Source organism: Sapajus apella, unplaced genomic scaffold, assembly GCF_009761245.1.
Source record: "Sapajus apella isolate SASKATOON/1434 unplaced genomic scaffold, GSC_monkey_1.0 scaffold15, whole genome shotgun sequence".
NCBI classification, from domain to species: Eukaryota; Metazoa; Chordata; class Mammalia; order Primates; family Cebidae; genus Sapajus; species Sapajus apella.
Genome location: NW_022436955.1, coordinates 11,298,009 through 11,316,182, shown reverse-complemented (window position 1 = coordinate 11,316,182; position 18,174 = coordinate 11,298,009). Strand labels below are relative to the sequence as shown.

At 52.0% G+C, this 18,174-nt stretch overlaps 1 protein-coding gene across 2 annotated transcripts in view; it reads left to right on the top strand.

Moving 5' to 3' along the window:
• RANBP10 (RAN binding protein 10) overlaps window positions 1-18,174 on the top strand; it is an 80,190-nt gene extending 62,016 nt beyond the window's left edge. The window contains exons 4-14 of one of the 2 annotated variants that reach the window (XM_032283762.1): window positions 405-572; window positions 6,053-6,075; window positions 8,654-8,838; window positions 11,794-11,906; window positions 13,391-13,499; window positions 13,607-13,755; window positions 13,943-14,147; window positions 14,921-15,042; window positions 15,572-15,717; window positions 16,032-16,143; window positions 16,852-18,174. In XM_032283762.1, coding sequence (XP_032139653.1) covers window positions 405-572; window positions 6,053-6,075; window positions 8,654-8,838; window positions 11,794-11,906; window positions 13,391-13,499; window positions 13,607-13,755; window positions 13,943-14,147; window positions 14,921-15,042; window positions 15,572-15,717; window positions 16,032-16,143; window positions 16,852-16,982 — 1,463 coding nt within the window. In that variant the 3' untranslated portion in view covers window positions 16,983-18,174. Of the gene's footprint in view, window positions 1-404; window positions 573-6,052; window positions 6,076-8,653; window positions 8,839-11,793; window positions 11,907-13,390; window positions 13,500-13,606; window positions 13,756-13,942; window positions 14,148-14,830; window positions 15,043-15,571; window positions 15,718-16,031; window positions 16,144-16,851 lie in introns of both variants that reach the window. The other variant, XM_032283763.1, reaches the window with a different exon arrangement.

Here is an 18,174-nt window from a genome sequence, read left to right as displayed (position 1 = left end):
GTGACTTTGTCTCAAAAAAAAAAAAAATAAAAGAGAGAATCTTATGTAAACCAATTCTCAATTTAAAATACATTTTAAACAACCCACAGATGTACTTCCAAGGTCACTTCCAGCTCCTGCCACTTCACAAGGCTTCCCCTGACCACCTCCTTGTTGCACCTCCCTCTTGTGTGTTCCTGTTAACTGCAGTGTGGGATCATTCCTCTGTGGGGCTGCATCAGCTGCTTGGGCGGTCACCTGCTGGACTCACAGCCAGACTGTCTGTTGGTGGCTCTGTGAGAGGCCGAGAGTGCTGACAGAGGTGAAGCAGGCTGAGGAGAGACTGAGAGACCTGGGTGGGCTTCTGCAAATGTTTTGTTCCTCCCTAAAGTACCTACTCAGTTATTTCTGCTGTTCCCCCACAGGTTGGGACAAACATTCCTATGGTTACCATGGTGATGATGGGCATTCCTTCTGCTCCTCGGGGACTGGCCAGCCCTATGGTCCCACATTCACCACAGGAGATGTGATCGGCTGCTGCGTCAACCTCATCAATGGCACCTGCTTCTACACCAAGAATGGCCATAGTCTTGGTGCGTGCATAAGAGACCTTGGAGGCTGTGCTCTGAGGAGTCACTTTGGTTGGTGAGAGGCTCAGGGGCAAGTGCTCAAGGCAGTGTCACCTCTGCTGAGCTCTGGGGTACTGCACCATTTCCAGGCATTGGAGCCCTTTCAGGTGAATAGAGGGTAGCAGGGGCATGCCTTTGTTCATCCAACCAGTCAGCAGCATTTATCCAGCCCGGGGAGGATGCTCAGAGTGCAGCAGTATCCTGGTCATGATCTTGGCTTGGTGGCGCTTGTTGGAGCAAGGTTTGGCATTGGATGAGAAGTTTGGGGAGCTCTCACATAGATTATATGTTGGTGGTTTGCGTGCCTGTGACCTGGCCCAGACTTTGGTGCTGGTTGCTATGGAGCAGCAGTGAGGGCAGCATTAGTCCAGGAGGTAAACAGACAGGCTGGAGTCGGATGGGGCCAGACCTCTGGCCTGTTCTTGGTGAATGGGCAGCAGCTGGAGCAGTTGCACTGAAAAAGGCCTCTAGTGAAACCATGAAGGATGGACCAGAGTAAAGACCAGGAGAAGAGGCAGATGGCCTGAGGTAAGGCAGTGGGGATGGGTGCAGGAAAAAGGCCCAGGTGTGGCCCCGCAGGACTTGGTGACAGATGGGGTGCCCACTTGCAAGAAGGAAAGGTGGGAAAATGGCTGGATTAGTAGTGCTGTTAACCAGGAGAAAAACCCAGGAGAAATAGCAATCAGTGTAAGAGGATGGGGGGCCTGTGGGATCCCTGGGAGGAACATTCCTGTACATGTGTAGACATTTAGGATTAGGACTTGAGAGAGAGAGAATTTTGCTATTCTGATGCCTTGCTTACTGGGTGCTAACTGCTATTTGGCCACATTGGCCCTGAGGTGGTGACTGACTGCTGGGTCTGCCTGCCTGGGTTTGCAGAGGTGTCTGATCTAGCTACACCCTAGTTCTCCCAGAATGGTATAGTGAGGAGAGGACTGGAAGAACTCTATCAGCCCAGCTGCCACCAGCCCAGGAAAGGGAGTTGGGCATTTTATTTGGGACCCAACTCCTAGAAGCCCCATTTCCCTTGGCATAAGGATCAGTAAAAAGGTGGCTGCCACTCTCCACATCCCCTCTATGACTTGTCCAGGAGGTGGACCCAGCTAGAATCAAGGGACCTGAGTGGGAATTGGGTTGCTGATGGCTGGGAGTGCATGCCTAGGAGCCAGCATTCCTCATCAGGGCAGCCAGACGCCCCAGCCAAGAGCCGGCAGGAAAGCCTTGATAGCTAGGTAGCCAAGAATGTAGCACAGACACTGCTGAGCTGACCTAGGTGTACATCGGAGAAACCCTACTCTGAAATTGATGACTACCTGGCTGCAGTTGCTAGTGACCAACTGGTGAGGAGCTAGTGGGTAGATGGTGGGCCAGGGCCTCAAGACAGCTCTTCACTCTCCACTCTGCACTCTGACACCAGCTATTTCTTGGCTCAGGTTCTGCTGTCAAAGTCCCAGCAGCCACTGTTGTGGGCTGTTACCCTGTATCCAAGCCCCCCTTCACCTGCCCCTTGGTATGCCTTCCTCATATCCCTGCAGCTTGCTCACATTTTGCTCATAGATGAAGGCATACTCTGCTGTTCCCTCTGCACCTTCATGTGCAGTGGGACCACCAAAGGGCCATGAGCTCTTTGTCAGTCAAGTCCCAAGATCCCACGGAGAGCAGATGGCCACTTTAATGTCAGCTCAAACCCTTGGGCTGTTTTTAGAAACCTGTCTCCTTAATGGGTGTTTTTTATAGACCCCCATCCAAGACCTCACACATGTTGTAATTAAACTTCATCTAGTAGTACATTGCTTTTTTTTTTCAGCCTTTCAACACCTTCTGTTTTTGCTTGTTCTCTCTCAAATATTTGATAGTCTTTTCATTTTGTATTAATCTAAAATCTGTTAAACGTGTTTGTTTATGTTTTCATAAAGATATTGATAAAAAATATAGGAAGGAGAGAAGGTTAAGATTTGAGCCCTTCAGTGTGTAGTTGAGCTTGTCCAGAAAGACATCAGCCATTTAAGAGTCACTAAGTTGGCCGAGCTCGGTGGCTCATGCCTATATTCCCCGCACTTTGGGAGGCCAAGGTGGGTGGACGCTTGACCCCAGTAGTTCAAGATGAGCCTGGGCAACTGGCAAGACCCTGTCTCTATTAAAAAAAAGAAGAAGAAGAAGAGGAATCACTTATTTCCTGAAGCTCATATTTTTCCATTTTCTCCACATGGATATTATTGAGACCTTACTGAAAACGGGATATGGCCTGTCCCCTGCATTTTCTAGATCACAAAATTTAATGGAAAGGCAATTAAGTTGGAGTGACAGACTGCATGGTGAATATTCTAATGTCCCTGTTTCCTTTTCCCAAGCCATCTTATCAATAATGTGCTTTAGAATTGAACAGCAGCAGATGCTGTTCCTTTACAGCAGCAGAATGATATTTTCTGCCTCTGGTCTCCCTGCCCCTTTCCTCTGTCACAGCCCTTCCCCTTGTGCCATTGGTCAATTGTCTGCAGCATTGTTAATTATATGCCATCTCTCCTGCTGGAATCTGAGGACCAGGCTTGCAGCTGTTTCTCTAGTCTTATGACAACAAATACTTGGTAGAAGAATGAAGGAATGAGTGAACAGAGACACGGACTGATGCCTCATTTGCAAGTGGTCCACATACTCACAGTCATTTCCACACAGCTCTCCCAAGGTCTTTATGTTCTCAGCCTCAGTGGTCCCTGACCTATGTCTGTTTGGCTCAGGGTACTCCTTATCAGCAAGTTTGGCTATCCTGTTTGCCTCCTGGATCTTTGCCTGAAGCTTCTTTCCATGGGCCAACTTGGATCTTTCTATCAAAGAGACATTGCAGGCTGGAGGAGCAGTGTTGCTCCTGTCCAGTGGAGTAGTGGGTGGAGTAGCGTCTTTCCTCATTCTCCTGGAAGCACCTCAAGGCCTTGTCCTTCCTGGGTGCCATTGTGAGGCAATTGGGCAAGCCTGGGTAGGTCATCCCTTTACCAAAAGTGTGGCAGTTGCCTTACCCTGTGGCACTACTGCAGCTGACTTGTACCTAGACTTCAGAGTTCATGAAGTAGCTTTCAGAGAATGTCTGATTTTCTCCCTTTTTCCTTGACGTCAAGAGATCTATATTATCTTTTTTTAGATGAGCTCAGAGAGGTTGGGTTACTTGCCAAAAGTCACACTGCATATAACTTACGGACTAGGACTCCCTCCCTTTTTCAAGGCTTTTGGGGGACTCCTCCATGATCCCTGGAGTAAGCAATATCCTGGCCATGCTGTGATCCATGAGGGCAGCTCCTGGGCAGACCTGCTGGGTGGACACTGGGGTCTCCTCCTGGGTACAGAGAGATTTCTAGATTCAGTCCTGCCAGCATGCTGGAGTCATGCCAACTGTGCATGGGGGGCCCAGAAGTGGCCTCAGACAGGCAGACCATGTGGCTTATGAGCATCCCTCAGTGAGAAGCAAACAAAATAGCCAAGCAAAGAATGTAAAGCATGTCTCTGCACCTTGGTTTTTTCATATGTGAACTAGTATCAGAGACAGTATACATCTTCCAAGGTTGTTCTGAGGATTGAATGATGCCTTACAAGACACTCAGTCCAGTGCCTAGAAGGGAGGAAGCATGTGGTATGTGCTGGCTGGCATGATTCCGGCCAGCTTTCTGGGAGACCTGTTGTCAGACCCTCCCCTGTTCTGTTCCGCAGGGCATCAGTTTCTTTTCTGGGCAGGGGTTAGAGTAGCAGACTGGAGACCTCTAAGGAATCAGCAGTTTGAAAACCTCTGAGGCCAAAACCTCAGGAGCTTCTGGGAGATAGAAGACTTTATCTAAAAAATGAGAGGGCTTTGTGTCCTTGGGAGAGCCTCCACTGGCCCTGAGCCATTTCTCAGTCTGAAGAACATGGGTGCTCTGGTGGCCTGCTTATGTAGTTGGGGTCCCACTCCCCTCTACCCTTACTTCCAATTCAGAGCTGAGGTTCCTAGAAAGGCAGCCCCTTCTCTTGGCACGAGGGTTTTTGACAGGCTTTTTTGGTTTTGGGCACAGGGTCTTGCTCTATCACCCAAGCTGGAACTCAGTAGCACCGTCATAGCTCACCGCAGCCTCGACCTGTAGGCCTCAAGTGGTCCTTCTACCTCAGCGTCCCAAGTAGCTGGAACCATAGCTAATTTTATATATTTTGTAGAGACGGAGCCTCGATATGTTGCCCATGCTGGTTTTGAACTCCTGGTCTCAAGAGATCCTCCCACATAGGCCATTGTTAACCTGGGCTTTGCCAACTTGGAACCTCTGAGGACTCTGACTTCGTATGGTCTGAAGATAGGCAGCTGCCACCTTCCCTGTCTCTGCCTCTCCGTCAGCTTCCAGATGACATTGGAGCATCAGTCTGGGAATGAATCCAGCCCCACCACTTTTGTTAGCTTTATGATTATTGGCAAATTGTTGAACCTCTGAGGCTTATTTTTTTCCTTTGTAAAACGCAATAATAAAGCCTGGTCCCCAGAGTTGGTATGAGGATCAGATGAAGTAATAGATGAAAAAGGGGCCATGCCTTGTGGCTGACGCCTGTAATCCCAGCACTGTGGGAGGCTGAGGCAGGTGAATCACTTGAGGTCAGGAGTTCAAGACCAGCCTGGCCAACATGGCAAAACCCTGTCTTTACCAAAAATATATATTAGCCGGGTGTAGTGGCGTGTGCTTGTAGTCCAAGCTGCTCAGTAGGCTGAGGCAGGAGAACTGCTTGAACTCGGGTGGCAGAGGTTGAAGTGAGCCAAGATTGCGCTACTGCACTCCAGCCTGGGCAACAGAGTGAGATCGTCTCAAAAAAAAAAAGAATGGATAAGGATCTGGCATGCACAATGGGTTTCCATAAGTATGTGTCAAATCAAGAGAAGGATCAGGCCTGATGGGGCTGCGGGGATAGATCTTTTGAATTTAGTTCTCCCTAGCAGGCTTTCCTTGAGGGTGGAAGAGTTATGGACCTACCTAAGCATCTGATTTCACTTCTGGCCAGGCCGCCCACAAAAAGAAGGTCATGGTCTAATTAAAACTGCCCTGTCGGGCGAAGTTGCTCATGCCTGTAATCCTAGCATTTTGGGAGGCTGAGGCGGGTGAATCACTTGAGGTCATGGGTTCAAGACCAGCCTGGCCAACATGGTGAAACCTGTCTCTACTAAAAATACAAAAATTAGCCAGGTGTGGTAGTGGCCACCAGTAATCTCAGCTACTCAGGAGGCTGAGCCAGGAGAATCGCTTGAACTGGGAGGCAGAGGTTGTAGTGAGCCAAGATCGCACCACTGCACTCCAGCCTGGGCAACAGAGGAAGACTCTGTCTCAAAAAAAAAAAGAAACAACAACAACAACAACTATCGGGCTCTAGCTCTGGCTCCACCATGGGGTGCAGAAGCAGAGTAGCCCCAGGGCCTGGCCCTGATGACTGTTCCTTTCTCCCCACAGGTATAGCCTTCACAGACCTCCCGGTGAGTACTGCTATTGGGTCTTCCCCTCCTGGGTTCCTGGGGGCTGACTGGGATGGGGCACAGTAGTACCTACAAGTGCAGGGTGTAGAGTCTGGTCCTTTTCCCAACCAGGGATGTGTGCCTTGCTGTCAGCTTGAGGGTACTAGGAAGGGCACTTACTGGCCTTCCTCTCTTTCCAGCAGCAAGGTCTGGTCTTCCTACAACTCTTAGCAGGTGACAGTAATTTGTGACACTTCCAAAGGCGGCTGTGGGGCTGGGGGGTAGGGTGGTGGCATGAAGATAGCTCCATGGCTCAGCTGGTCTAAGCCAGCTCTGTGTCAACTGGGGTGCAGAGTGTACGGAATTGTTCCAGTCCCTGTACATACTCATCAGAGATCCCTGAGGAAAGCCAATGCCTTCTGGGAACTCATCTGCTACTCCCTAGGGTACCCCCAAGCCAGGGAAGTGAACTTTGTGGGGTCTTCTCTTCTTAGAAAAGGATGGGGTTTTCTACTTGCTTAGTTCAGTGTGCATCCTCACCTCCAGCCATCCTGCACCTATACCCCAGTCCCTCTTTATTTTGAGTCATCACAGGCCTAATCACATGTAGGGCCTCCACCCAGGATACTGGGAGCCTGGCCTAGCTCTGTGTGTTCTGTTTGGGCTCTAGAAGGAGGGAAGGTTTGCTGATCTGGTGGCGGTTTTGGGATCCTCAATACCCGAGTGATGCCCCAGGAAATGCCTTTGTGATCTTATGGGCCTCTGAAGCCCAGACCATAGTACCCAGGGTCCTTTTAGAACCTCCTGTCCATGGTTCAGAATCCTTCCCTCCTACCTGGAAGCCCGAGAGGGGCTGTGATTCTAGGTAAAGAGAACAGATTCAGGAGGAGAATGCTGTCCCTGGCTAGGGAAGAGTCTAGTTATGGGGACGTGACATGAAATGGCCAGTTGTGAGCATGGCCAGTATGCAGCCACATGCAAGAAAGTATGGGGGATGACATTGCGGGCGGTGACAGTCAAGGCAAGTTTGCTGGAGGAGGCGGGCTTTGCCTTGGTGTGGAGGATGGGAGGGGAAAGAAAGGAACTGAGAGGTCCTTGCGTGCAGAGCCGGTGGTAGGCTGAAGCCAGCATACAGGAAAAGATCCCACACCTTGTGCAGATACAAAAGTGCATGGTTGGCCGGATGTGGTAGCTCACACCTGTAATCCCAGCACTTTGGGAGGCCAAGGCGGGCGGATCATCTGAGGTTGGGAGTTTGAGACCAGCCTGACCAACATGGAGAAACCCCATCTCTACTAAAAATACAAAATTAGCTGGGCATCGTGGGGCATGCCTTTAATCTCAGCTACTTGGGAGGCTGAGGCAGGAGAATTGCTTGAACCCAGGAGGCAGAGGTTACAGTAAGCGGAGATTGCACCATTGCTTTCCAACCTGGACAACAAGAGCAAGATTCCATCTGAAAAAAAAAAAAAAAAAAAAAAAAAAGAAGTGCATGGTACTCAAAAAGGAACATGGCTTGAGCATGGAGGTAGAGTGGACTGGGGGAGCTCAGGGAAGGCCATCTGCAGTGACAGTGGAAAGGAGGCTAGCGAGGCTCTGGACAGTAGCAGCAGGGAGCCACAGGAACCACAAAGTGAGGGAGGGACTGGGCAAAAGCCAGTAATGGCAGGGGCTAGGTGGAAAGCAGGGAGTCCCACACCCCACTGGCCAGATCCTCCTCTTAGCAAGCCTCTAACAGGAAAGGCAGCTTCTCTTCACCCTTTGCCAGCGCCAGGGGTCTAGACCACCAGTTCCCTTTTGCCATGCTCCCCTCCTCCCTTCTTTCCTGCGTCATCCCATCTCTGCTGGCCCCCTCATTTATCTTTTTTTTTTTTTTTTTTGAGACAGGGACTCACTCTTGTCACCCAGGCTGGGTTGCAGTAGCACAATCACAGCCCACTCACTGCGGCCTCAATTTCCTGGGATCAAGCGATCTTCCCACCTCAGCCTCCTGAGTAGCTGGGACCAGAAGTGCACACCACCACACCTGGCTATTTTTATTTTTTTATTTTTTGTAGAGACAGAGTCTCACTTTGTTGCCCAGGCTGGTCTTGAAATCCTGGACTCAAGCGATCCTCCTAACTTGGCCTCCCAATATCTGGGATTACAGGCATGAGCCACTGTGCCCAGCCTCATGTATCTATTTTTTGTGGCAGAGATATCCTCGGCCCTGGATCTTTCCAAGAGGAGCCATGATCCACCATTGCAGCAGACCTTCATGGGCACGTCTGCACGGTTGTGACACCCAGCCCATCTCTGTATGCCTTGGCTGTGTTTCAGAAGGGGTTCTTGAGCCTTGAGGACACAATGGCCTCTGATGCAGGGCGGGATACTCTCCATGTTGTGCCTTGCTTGCTTTTCTTTTGCTTTCTCCCCTCAAGCTTTGGGGCATAGTGCGTCTGCTAGGGAGGTAGGCAGAAGGTGGCTCCGCCATGCCTCCTCCAGCCTTGCTGCAACTCTCCCAGCCCAAGCATGGGCCAGCAGCAGCCATGGAGGTGAGGTGAAGCCTCACCACCCCGCTGCCCTCAGGGCCTGACTGACATTTCATTCTCCTCCTCAGGCCAACCTCTACCCCACCGTAGGCCTGCAGACACCTGGGGAGATTGTGGACGCCAACTTTGGGCAGCAGCCCTTCCTGTTTGACATTGAGGACTACATGCGGGAGTGGCGTGCCAAGGTCCAGGGCACGGTCCACTGCTTCCCCATCAGTGCCCGGCTTGGCGAGTGGCAGGCAGTGCTGCAGAAGTGAGTGTCCTGCTCCCGCCCTTACCCACTCCCACCCCACCCCAGCCCTCTCCACTCTAGGCCCCTGTAGTGCTACAAGCTGTCCTTAGAAATTCCAGCTGGTGGATCCTGTCTGGGAAGCATTCCCAGGGCGATTCAACCTGCAGCTCTCCCGTTTCCCTCTTGTTGGATGGACAGCTTCCGCCAAGTTCTCCAGGCTGCTCCTAATTAAATCTTTGCCCCTAAGCCAGATTGGAGGCTACTGTACATAAGATCACCAGCAGGGCTGTTTTCCTTCCCCAGGTCATTTTGCAGAGGATTTTGCAGAGGATGCCCTGTGGTCTCTTCCTCTGTGGACCCTTTTCTACCATAGGGAGTATCCATCATGCCGTGACTCTGGCCTGAGGCCACCTCACAGGGCCCAGCATCCAACTGAGTCTCATTCGTCTATTGCAGTGGTGGAGGGAAGGGAGTCCTCCCTAGGACCAGCTGAGCTAGCTCCTTGGCTGATTAATTCCCAGACTGTCCTGCAAGCCAGTGTTGCTGAGACTCCCAAGGGAGGCCAGCTTTGGGTCTCTCTTCCACTTGCCATCTGCAAGCCTGAGTGAGGCAGTGACCAGTACCCACTCTGCTAGGAGGTGGGTGTTAGCTTGGCTCCCAAGGATGGGCAGATGGGCATGGGGAAGGGCTGGGCTTCTGCTACCTCTGGTCATTGCCCTGCAAAGGCACCAGGGTGCTAGGGTCCCCTTGGGTGGGGTTGGGGGGCACACTGGGTTCTTTCTGCAGCCTTTGTCTCTTGAGGCAGGCCCCAAGGGTGGGCTGAGGCAGGGGCTAGGTGACCAGACCTTCCCCAGGAAGAACAGCATTGCTGCCTTTTGTTCCCAGCCCTCCAGAGCAGATGACAAGGACTTCCTTGGATGGCCAGGACAGCACCACTCCCATAGCAGGCTTGCTGGGATGGGCAAGGAGAGGAGTGAAGCTGCCAAGTCTGTGTAGGGGAGGGACTGATACTCTCAGTTTTCAGGGCCTAGGCTCAGCACATGGATGTGTTTTTGTTTTTGGGTTTTTAAAAAAATATTGAGATTGGGGTCACACTGTGTTGCCCAGGTTGGACTCCTGGGCTCAAGTGATCCTCCTACCTCAGCTTCCTGAGTAGCTGGCATCACAGGCATGTGCTACCATGTCTGGCATAGCACATGAGTGTTTTTGTTTACATGTGTGTATCCATGTGCTTGTATGTGTTTATATGTAGCATTTGCCAAGACCTGGATATAATTTGTGTACTATGGTTTTATATAACTTCATTTAGTCAATATTGATAATGGCTATGTTATCTCAGAGACAAATTCGTTACAAGTCTTTTGGCTGGCTTTCTCTAGTGGAAGGTCAGGTAATTTCCTCTCTTTTACTTGTGTAGGTAACCCTCTCATAGAAAAATAATATTTTATATTTACCTTTGTGTTTATAATAATAATATGGTGTAATAATAATAATTATATTTATTTTTTTTCTGAGTCAGGATTTCACTCTATTGCCCAGGCTGGAGTGCAGTGACACAGTCATGGATCACTGCTGCATCAACCTCCTGGGCTCAAGCAGTCCTCCTACCTCAGTCTCCCGAGTTGCTGGGACTGGAAGCATGCACCACCATGCCTGGCTAATTTTTTGTATTTTTTGTAGGGACAGGGTTTCGCCATGTTGCCCAGGCTGGTCTCAAACTCCTGGGCTCAAGTGATTTGCCTGTCTCATACTCCCAAAGTATTGAGATTACAGACGTGAGCCACCACACCAGGCAATAATTATTTTTAAAGTAGAGATGAGATCTTACAATGTTGGCCAGGGTGGTCTCGAACTCCTGGCCTCAAGTGATCCTCCCGCCTTGTCCTCCCAAAGTTCTGGGATGACAGGCATGAGCCATCATGCCCAGCTGATAATTATTACTTACAATATTATGTAATACATCGTTTCATAATAAGTTTTATTTATGGACTTCTTCCTGCCAAGCACTTTATGTATATTATCTCATTTGCCCCTTAAAGCCTGAGGGAACACACACCCAAACTTCTGTGCCTTCCACCCGACAGCCCTTCAGACATTTGTGTTTATAGTTAATAGTAATGACATCAGACATGGACACACCAAGGTATTCACTCCTGTACACATCGGATTTGAGGGTTCAGCCTATGCTCTACATGTATGTATACATGTACACACATGTACCACTGTTCAGCCAGCTTCTGCTGGGGTTAAATGGCTACTGGGGGTCAGATTTCTCCAGACCATTTCCCAATGACATGTGTTCCTGTTGGCCCTGCTGCTGCCTGTCTCTTCTTGGCAAAATCAGCCTGATCACTTGGCTTTTGGGCCTCTGATTTGTGGCGTATCATGGTGTAACTCTGGGTTGTGAGTTAGCTTCCCATCACTCACTCACTAGAGCTAGAACTGCTGAGGGCAGGTTCACCTGGGGGGCTGAAACGTTTCCACCAGTGCATGTGGCAGCCTGCAGAGGGGCTCCTGTCTCTGTAGAAGGTGTGTATGCCGCATGCATCCTGTCTGGGAAGCTGCCAGATTACCTGGCTAGCTGCAGTTTCCAGAAGCTGTCAGTGAGACCATTGGCCTCAAAGGCTTGCTGCAGTTCCCAAGGAGGCAGCCACCTGCGAGGAGATGGAGTGTGCCCATGTGTATACTTCTGTTATCGTATTTGCTTACCTGTGGGCAGCATGTGTCAGAGAAACTGCAGCCACTCCTGTGAACTGTAGGCACAGACGTTACCAGCCCCTGCACAGCCTGACTTGATGAGCATGGGGCACTGTGGGGGAAGTTTTCATATTATTTCAGCCCTTTTATTCTCATTCTGTGGAGGTTACACCTCCAGGACGTGTTTAGGGAGACCTCTAGGGGAGGTAGTCTGTCCATTGGGTGGTCAGTGAGAAGTGCAGTTCTTGAGTGTCACCTGGAGCTCTTACTTTCTTCTAGCATGGTCTCATCTTACCTCGTGCATCATGGGTATTGTGCCACAGCCACGGCTTTTGCTCGAATGACTGAAACCCCGATTCAGGAAGAACAGGCATCCATAAAGAACAGACAAAGTAAGATTTATTCTACTTTCCCCTTTCCCTTCCTCACCTGTCCCTAACACTACTCTCTGGCTCATGCCAACCCTGGTTAACCTGTCAGGAGTCCATTCATCTCTGGTCCTCACTGCCAGTCTGCAGCCCCAGGCTATGTTCCTGTCCCACCTTCAAGACGGCACTGCTCAGATGGACAGTTGGCAGGATGGAGATGTCTCAGGGCAGCCTCCCTAATGCACATTCTGAAGGCCGGGCGCAGGCCAGGCCTTGGCATGGCTGGTTCCATTCCTCCATTTCCTCTCTGCTTGTTTCCTTTCCTCAGAATCCTGGATTCCTGTTAGCCTTCTGTTCATGGTCTTCCAGAAAGACTGTTTGCCTCCTACCGGACAAACGTTCTGCTTTTCTCACCATTTGCTTAGCCTTAGTAGTTCTGCTTATTCCTAGCCAGAGAGGGGATGGAAGTGGTCAGACAGGGTGAAGCCATTGCACAGTGGCTGCTGTGGGAGCACTTCTCTCTGCTCCTCACCTCTGGTCCTGTCCTTTGCAGACAACCTAGAGTCCTCCCCTGGCCAGAGCTCTCCCAGTGTTGATGCTGGCCTGGATGCTGTATGTCTGGAGGCTTCTTCATGGAAGGAAGGGTGTTGGACAAGAGGAAAGAGAGCCCAGTGAGGAGATAGGAGGAGAAAAGGAGAGCAAGGGCGAGTGTGTGTGTATATACGTGTCTGTGAATGCCTACCTGCGCCTCTCCGAGCCTGTTGTCTCTTGTGTATGTGCATGTGTCTGTCTCCCAGAGAAGCTATGCTCAGCCAGACACACGGAAAGGGATCCCAGACTTGGGATCTATGAATGAAAGCCTCAGACCCTGAAGTTGCTCCCAGCAAGATGAACCAGGCCCCACGGCAAGAGCAAAAAGGCAGCAGCAAGATGCTGATGGCCTGAGAGGTGTCAACGTCAAAGGTGCCAACATGAGGAGGATGGCCTCCTCTCCCAGCAGGGGGCATGCTGCAGCCCCTGAAGACTGCCAGGCACAGCCCTGATCAGAAACCAGTGTGATTCCATTGCCATTCCCCTGTGAGGCCTGGAAAGAGAGGAGTCTGTATGAAGAAGAGCCCCTCAGGCCACCACGCTGCCTGGGTGCCTATCCTCAGATCATGTAGCCCCAGCTGGGGCCCCACCCTGCCCCCAGGTCCCTGGTGGTACCCTGTGCCCCGCAGGAACAAGCCTCCACATTCACCCTCCTGCCTTTGGGCTGAGAGTCTCTCCACCATCTTCCCTGTATTCTTGAGGACTCTGATGCTTGGCAGAAACTAGGATCTGTTGGGCCAGGCAGCCAGGTTCTTTCTCCAGCCTCCTCTCCTCTGAGCATCTCAGGCTGGCAAGGCACTCTTTGCCAGCTTATCTAATCATGGCCTGCCCCTGCTCCGAGGTAGCAGCATCCCAGGTGTGTGGCTATGGGGGAGGCCTGTAGCCCTCACTCACTGCTGTGTTTTTGCTCCCTGCAGAAATCCAGAAGCTGGTGCTGGAGGGTCGTGTGGGCGAGGCCATCGAGACCACCCAGCGCTTCTACCCAGGGCTGCTGGAGCACAATCCCAACCTCCTCTTCATGCTCAAGTAAGTCGGGCACCCCCAGCTCCCCCAGAGTCCAGCCCACCTCAACTAGTGGTGGGAACGTCAGCCTGGACCACAACCAGAGCACTGTTGCTCTGCTCCCTCTGCAGGTGCCGGCAGTTTGTGGAGATGGTGAATGGGACGGACAGTGAGGTCCGCAGCTTGAGCTCCCGAAGCCCCAAGTCCCAGGACAGCTACCCTGGCTCCCCCAGCCTCAGCCCCCGACATGGCCCCAGTAGTTCCCACATGCACAGCACAGGTCAGCCACTCTCCAGAGGGCTCTGGGAAGAACTGGTATGGAGACAGGCCACATACCCTTTCCTGGGCTGGGCTCAGGCCTCACTGCTGGATTTGGGAGAAGGGAAATGGGACCACTGTGGTTATTCTTGGGGCTCCGCTTGATGCCAAGCTGCCCCTCCTCTTCTGACTGTTCCCCTCGCTTCCAGGAGCAGACAGTCCCAGCTGTAGCAATGGCGTTGCATCCACCAAGAGCAAACAGAACCACAGTAAATATCCTGCACCCAGCTCCTCATCCTCGTCCTCCTCCTCCTCGTCCTCCTCTTCCCCATCCTCCGTCAATTACTCCGAGTCCAACTCAACAGATTCCACCAAGTCCCAGCCCCACAGCAGTACCAGTAACCAGGAGACCAGGTGCCTGCCTTGCTCTGCTTCCTCCTCTGCCTTCTGCCCTATGCCACCTGGGCCCACTGCAGTCTGTCCTTTGAGTGCTCTGCCCTTCACCCTCAGCCTCCGTCTCAGGTCTGTGCCTGGAGTCCTAACTTTTGGCCCACCAGGCCAGACATGAGCTCTGGCTTCTGGCCCTCCCTATGATTTAGCTGCACTTTCCTTGGCCTTGGGTTTCTCCAGAGGCTCCAGTGATGCCAGGCTGAGGATGAATGTGGTCTCCTCCAAAGAGGCTGGGCCTGTGAGAACCCTCAGGGTCCATCGTGAAGGAGCTTTCCCTGGTCTGGCTCTGTAGACAGCCAGGTTGGACAAGCAGGGGAAGCTAAGCTGCAGGCTAGAGGTCTGAGTGGCTCTCAGCATCCCCAGGTATGCCTCAAGACTAACCTGGGTTTGGCTCCTAACCAAGGTCACAGAGATGCCCATGGGGGCCATGGGGCCCAGTCATTAGGATGGGGGATATGTAGAAGAGGTATGTGAACTCAGAGGAGGACCAGGGAGGGGAGAATCACAGAGGCAGCACTGGGACAAGGGTGGGAATCAGGTGACAGGCCTTTGAGGATAGCTGGTGTCACAGTAGGGACCAAGTGCTGAAGACTTGGAAGCTTCAGCTGTCCCTTCATGCTCCTGGGGGGTCCTTGGTTTACCCACAGCAACTCATGGCTAGAGCTTGAAAGGAGGCCCAACCAGGCTGCTCCAACCACACCCCCTGGGCCAACTCCCACCTCAACCCTTCCCCACAGCGACAGTGAGATGGAGATGGAGGCAGAGCACTACCCCAACGGTGTACTAGAAAGCATGTCCACGCGCATTGTTAATGGTGCCTACAAGCATGAGGACCTGCAGACGGATGAGTCCAGCATGGGTGAGAGCCACGATCTGGTGTGATATCTCTGAGGGCAATGTGCAGTCTGGGTGCCGAGGCTGGTGTGATATTCTCTGAATGGGCAGTGTGCAGTCTGGGTGCCAAGCCTAGTGTGATATTCTCTGAGACAGCAATGTGCAGTCTGGGTACCCTCTTCCCCTGAGAGGGTGCTGGGATAGGCAGGCTTTGGCGTCTTGAGAAGCTCCAGCCAGACCTGGTCCACTGCCTCCTTAGATGATTGTGGATGGGTCCTTGAGGTGGCTCCAAATGTAAGAAGGCCATGGCCTGTGCCAAGACCACACCAATGTTTGAGGAAGAGGGACAGCTTCAAAGTCATCCCTGACCCATAGACTGCGCCAAGTGGACTAAGAGAAGAACACCTTGACTGTAGCTGCCCCACCTGTTCCTCCCAGCCCTGCCTTCCTCTGGCAGAAGCCACAGCCCACCCGGGGTCCTTCCTGCCCCACCCCAGTCTTGCCCTTCCCTCCTCACCCCTCCTAACTTGTTCTCCACTGGGTTCTGGATGCAGATGACAGGCATCCTCGGCGGCAGCTCTGCGGGGGCAACCAGGCTGCCACAGAAAGGATCATTCTGTTTGGCCGCGAGTTGCAGGCATTGAGTGAGCAGTTGGGCCGGGAGTATGGCAAGAATTTGGCCCACACAGAGATGCTGCAGGTACAGGATGAACTGGGCCTCATGCAGAGCAGGCCCCCCCATTTGGTAGTAGGGCAGGGTGGCTCTGGGAGAGTCAAGGGGGCAGCAGGAAAGAGTGGGCCCCAGCCGGGTTTGCAGAGGGAAGTGGGGCACCTGGGCCCACTGGACGTGCAACCTCCACACCCAGGTTCTGGGGGAGAGTACAGACTGCCCGACCCTACACCCTACATTCCAGGCTGGGCACCATGCAGGGCCCTGTCTCCCTCTGGAGCCACGGGGAGCAGGGCAGGCTATAGTGTGTGCCACAGTCCTCTCAAGAATGCCCTGTCCCTTAGGATGCCTTCAGCCTGCTGGCATACTCAGACCCCTGGAGCTGCCCAGTTGGCCAGCAGCTTGACCCCATCCAGAGGGAACCTGTGTGTGCTGCCCTCAACAGCGCCATTTTAGGTGAGTGAATCTATTTATTTTTTTATTATTATTAAAGACAGAGTCTGCTCTGTAGCCTAGGCTGGAGTACAGTGGCACAATCTGAGCTCACCACAATCTCCACCTTCGCCTTCCGGGTTTAAGCGATTCTCATGTCTCAGCCTCCCAAGTAGCTGGGACTAAGATGTGCGCCACCACGCCTGGCTAATTGTTGTATTTTTAGTAGAGATGAGGTTTTGCCACGTTGGCCAGGTTGGTCTCAAACTCCTGGCCTCAGGTAATCCACCCGCCTCAGCCTCCTAAAGTATTGAGATTACAGATATAAGCCACCATGTCTGGCCTAGGTGAGTGGATCTACCAAAAGCAGAAGCTGGGCCTGCCCCAGTTGGCCCCAGAAATTGCTGATGTTTGTCCATATTGGGGCACCAAGCTCTGCGCAGGCCCTCTCTGGTGACTCAGGACTTGCGGGCTCCGTGGTTGAACCTAAACCCTGACCTCCTTCTGTGCAACTGGGTTCATGATGGGCATGATGGGTCCTAGGCCATGACTGGGCCCAGGCCGGCGTAGAGCTAAGGTCCTCAAATTCCTGGCATGACTTCAGGGCCATAGCCTGGTGGCTGGGACACACTTACACAGAGGTACTACACTCTGTTCCAAGAGAATCTTTCCACCCCCAAGGGAACTTTGACCTGGACAGGGTGGTGACCAGGCCTTGTCTTTCCTCCACAGAGTCCCAAAACCTGCCAAAGCAGCCCCCTCTGATGCTTGCCCTGGGCCAGGCATCTGAGTGTCTCCGGCTCATGGCCCGAGCAGGCCTGGGATCTTGCTCCTTTGCCAGAGTCGACGACTACTTGCACTAGCTGACCATGCTGACTGGCTCTGGCTGGCCCTCTGCTGGCCCCAGGGCTGGAGCTGCCCTGCCCTCTATAGGCACCTGGTGCAGGGACTCGGAAGCCATGGGTAGAGTCCACTCCTCCTGCCTGGCCTTTCCCCCTCCCTTTCTTTCTTTCTTTCTTTCCTTCCTTCCTTCCTTCCTTCCTTCCTCCCTCCCTCCCTCCCTCCCTCCCTCCCTTTCCTCCCTTTCCTCCCTTCCCTTCTCTGCCCACCACCCCCCTCAGTCTCTCCCCTTCACATGCAGCGGCCTGTGACACAGTATTGGCTGGTTACTCTCATGTAGCGCCTTCTATTTTGAAAGGGGGGTTTTGTTTTGAGGAGGGGTTGGGGTTTTTAAATTTTTTTTCTCCTGACTGAGCCACCAGTATTTATCTCTGGAGAGTTTGTGCTGAGCTGGTTTCTGCTAATTTAGTGATGAAGCCTATCCAAGTTGGTGATAGCTTATTATTTTCATAAGTAAAAAACAAATGAGATTATATATATATATATATATGAATATATATATTAAAAAGACAGTATTTATCGTAGCATTAGTGGTCCAGCACCTCTTGGGTGAGGCTGTCCAGGCACCATGTTTTGAGTCCAACTCATTAAAAAAGAATAATCTCCGTCACCACAGCCAAGTGATTTCTTTTTTTGCTCCCCCTTTTTTGAGCTACAGGCTGAGCTACAGCCTAGGGAACCCAAATAGGGTTTGGTGGACCACTTAGTGGGCATAGTCAGGTTGGTTTATAGCACCCCAAGAACTGTGGGTCCCTAGGCCCCTGAGACCTGTACAGAGCAGAGAACTATAGGGCCAAGGGTCCATAGAAGTGGTAACTTGGCCCAGGGCCACACAGCAGAGCTCGAGGGTCCTTAGCCAGCACACTGTCTACCACTCTACCCCACCTCCCATCGTCTGCCTTGCTCCCCTTTCCTCTCTTGTCAATACTCTACCTTCCCTTGTCATTAAGATGGCCAAATAATACATTTACTCTAAATTGATTGCCTGGAAACAATCTGCCTTCAACCCGAAAGCTTCTGTGTGTCAGGCTGCCAGAAAGAAGACTCCATTCCCAGGACAGAGACCCTTGAGTACCAGGGCTACTTTCTTCCTGCCTGGATCTTCACCATCTCTGCATTGCTCTGAAAGAATGAATGCTTTCTGTTGAGAAACCA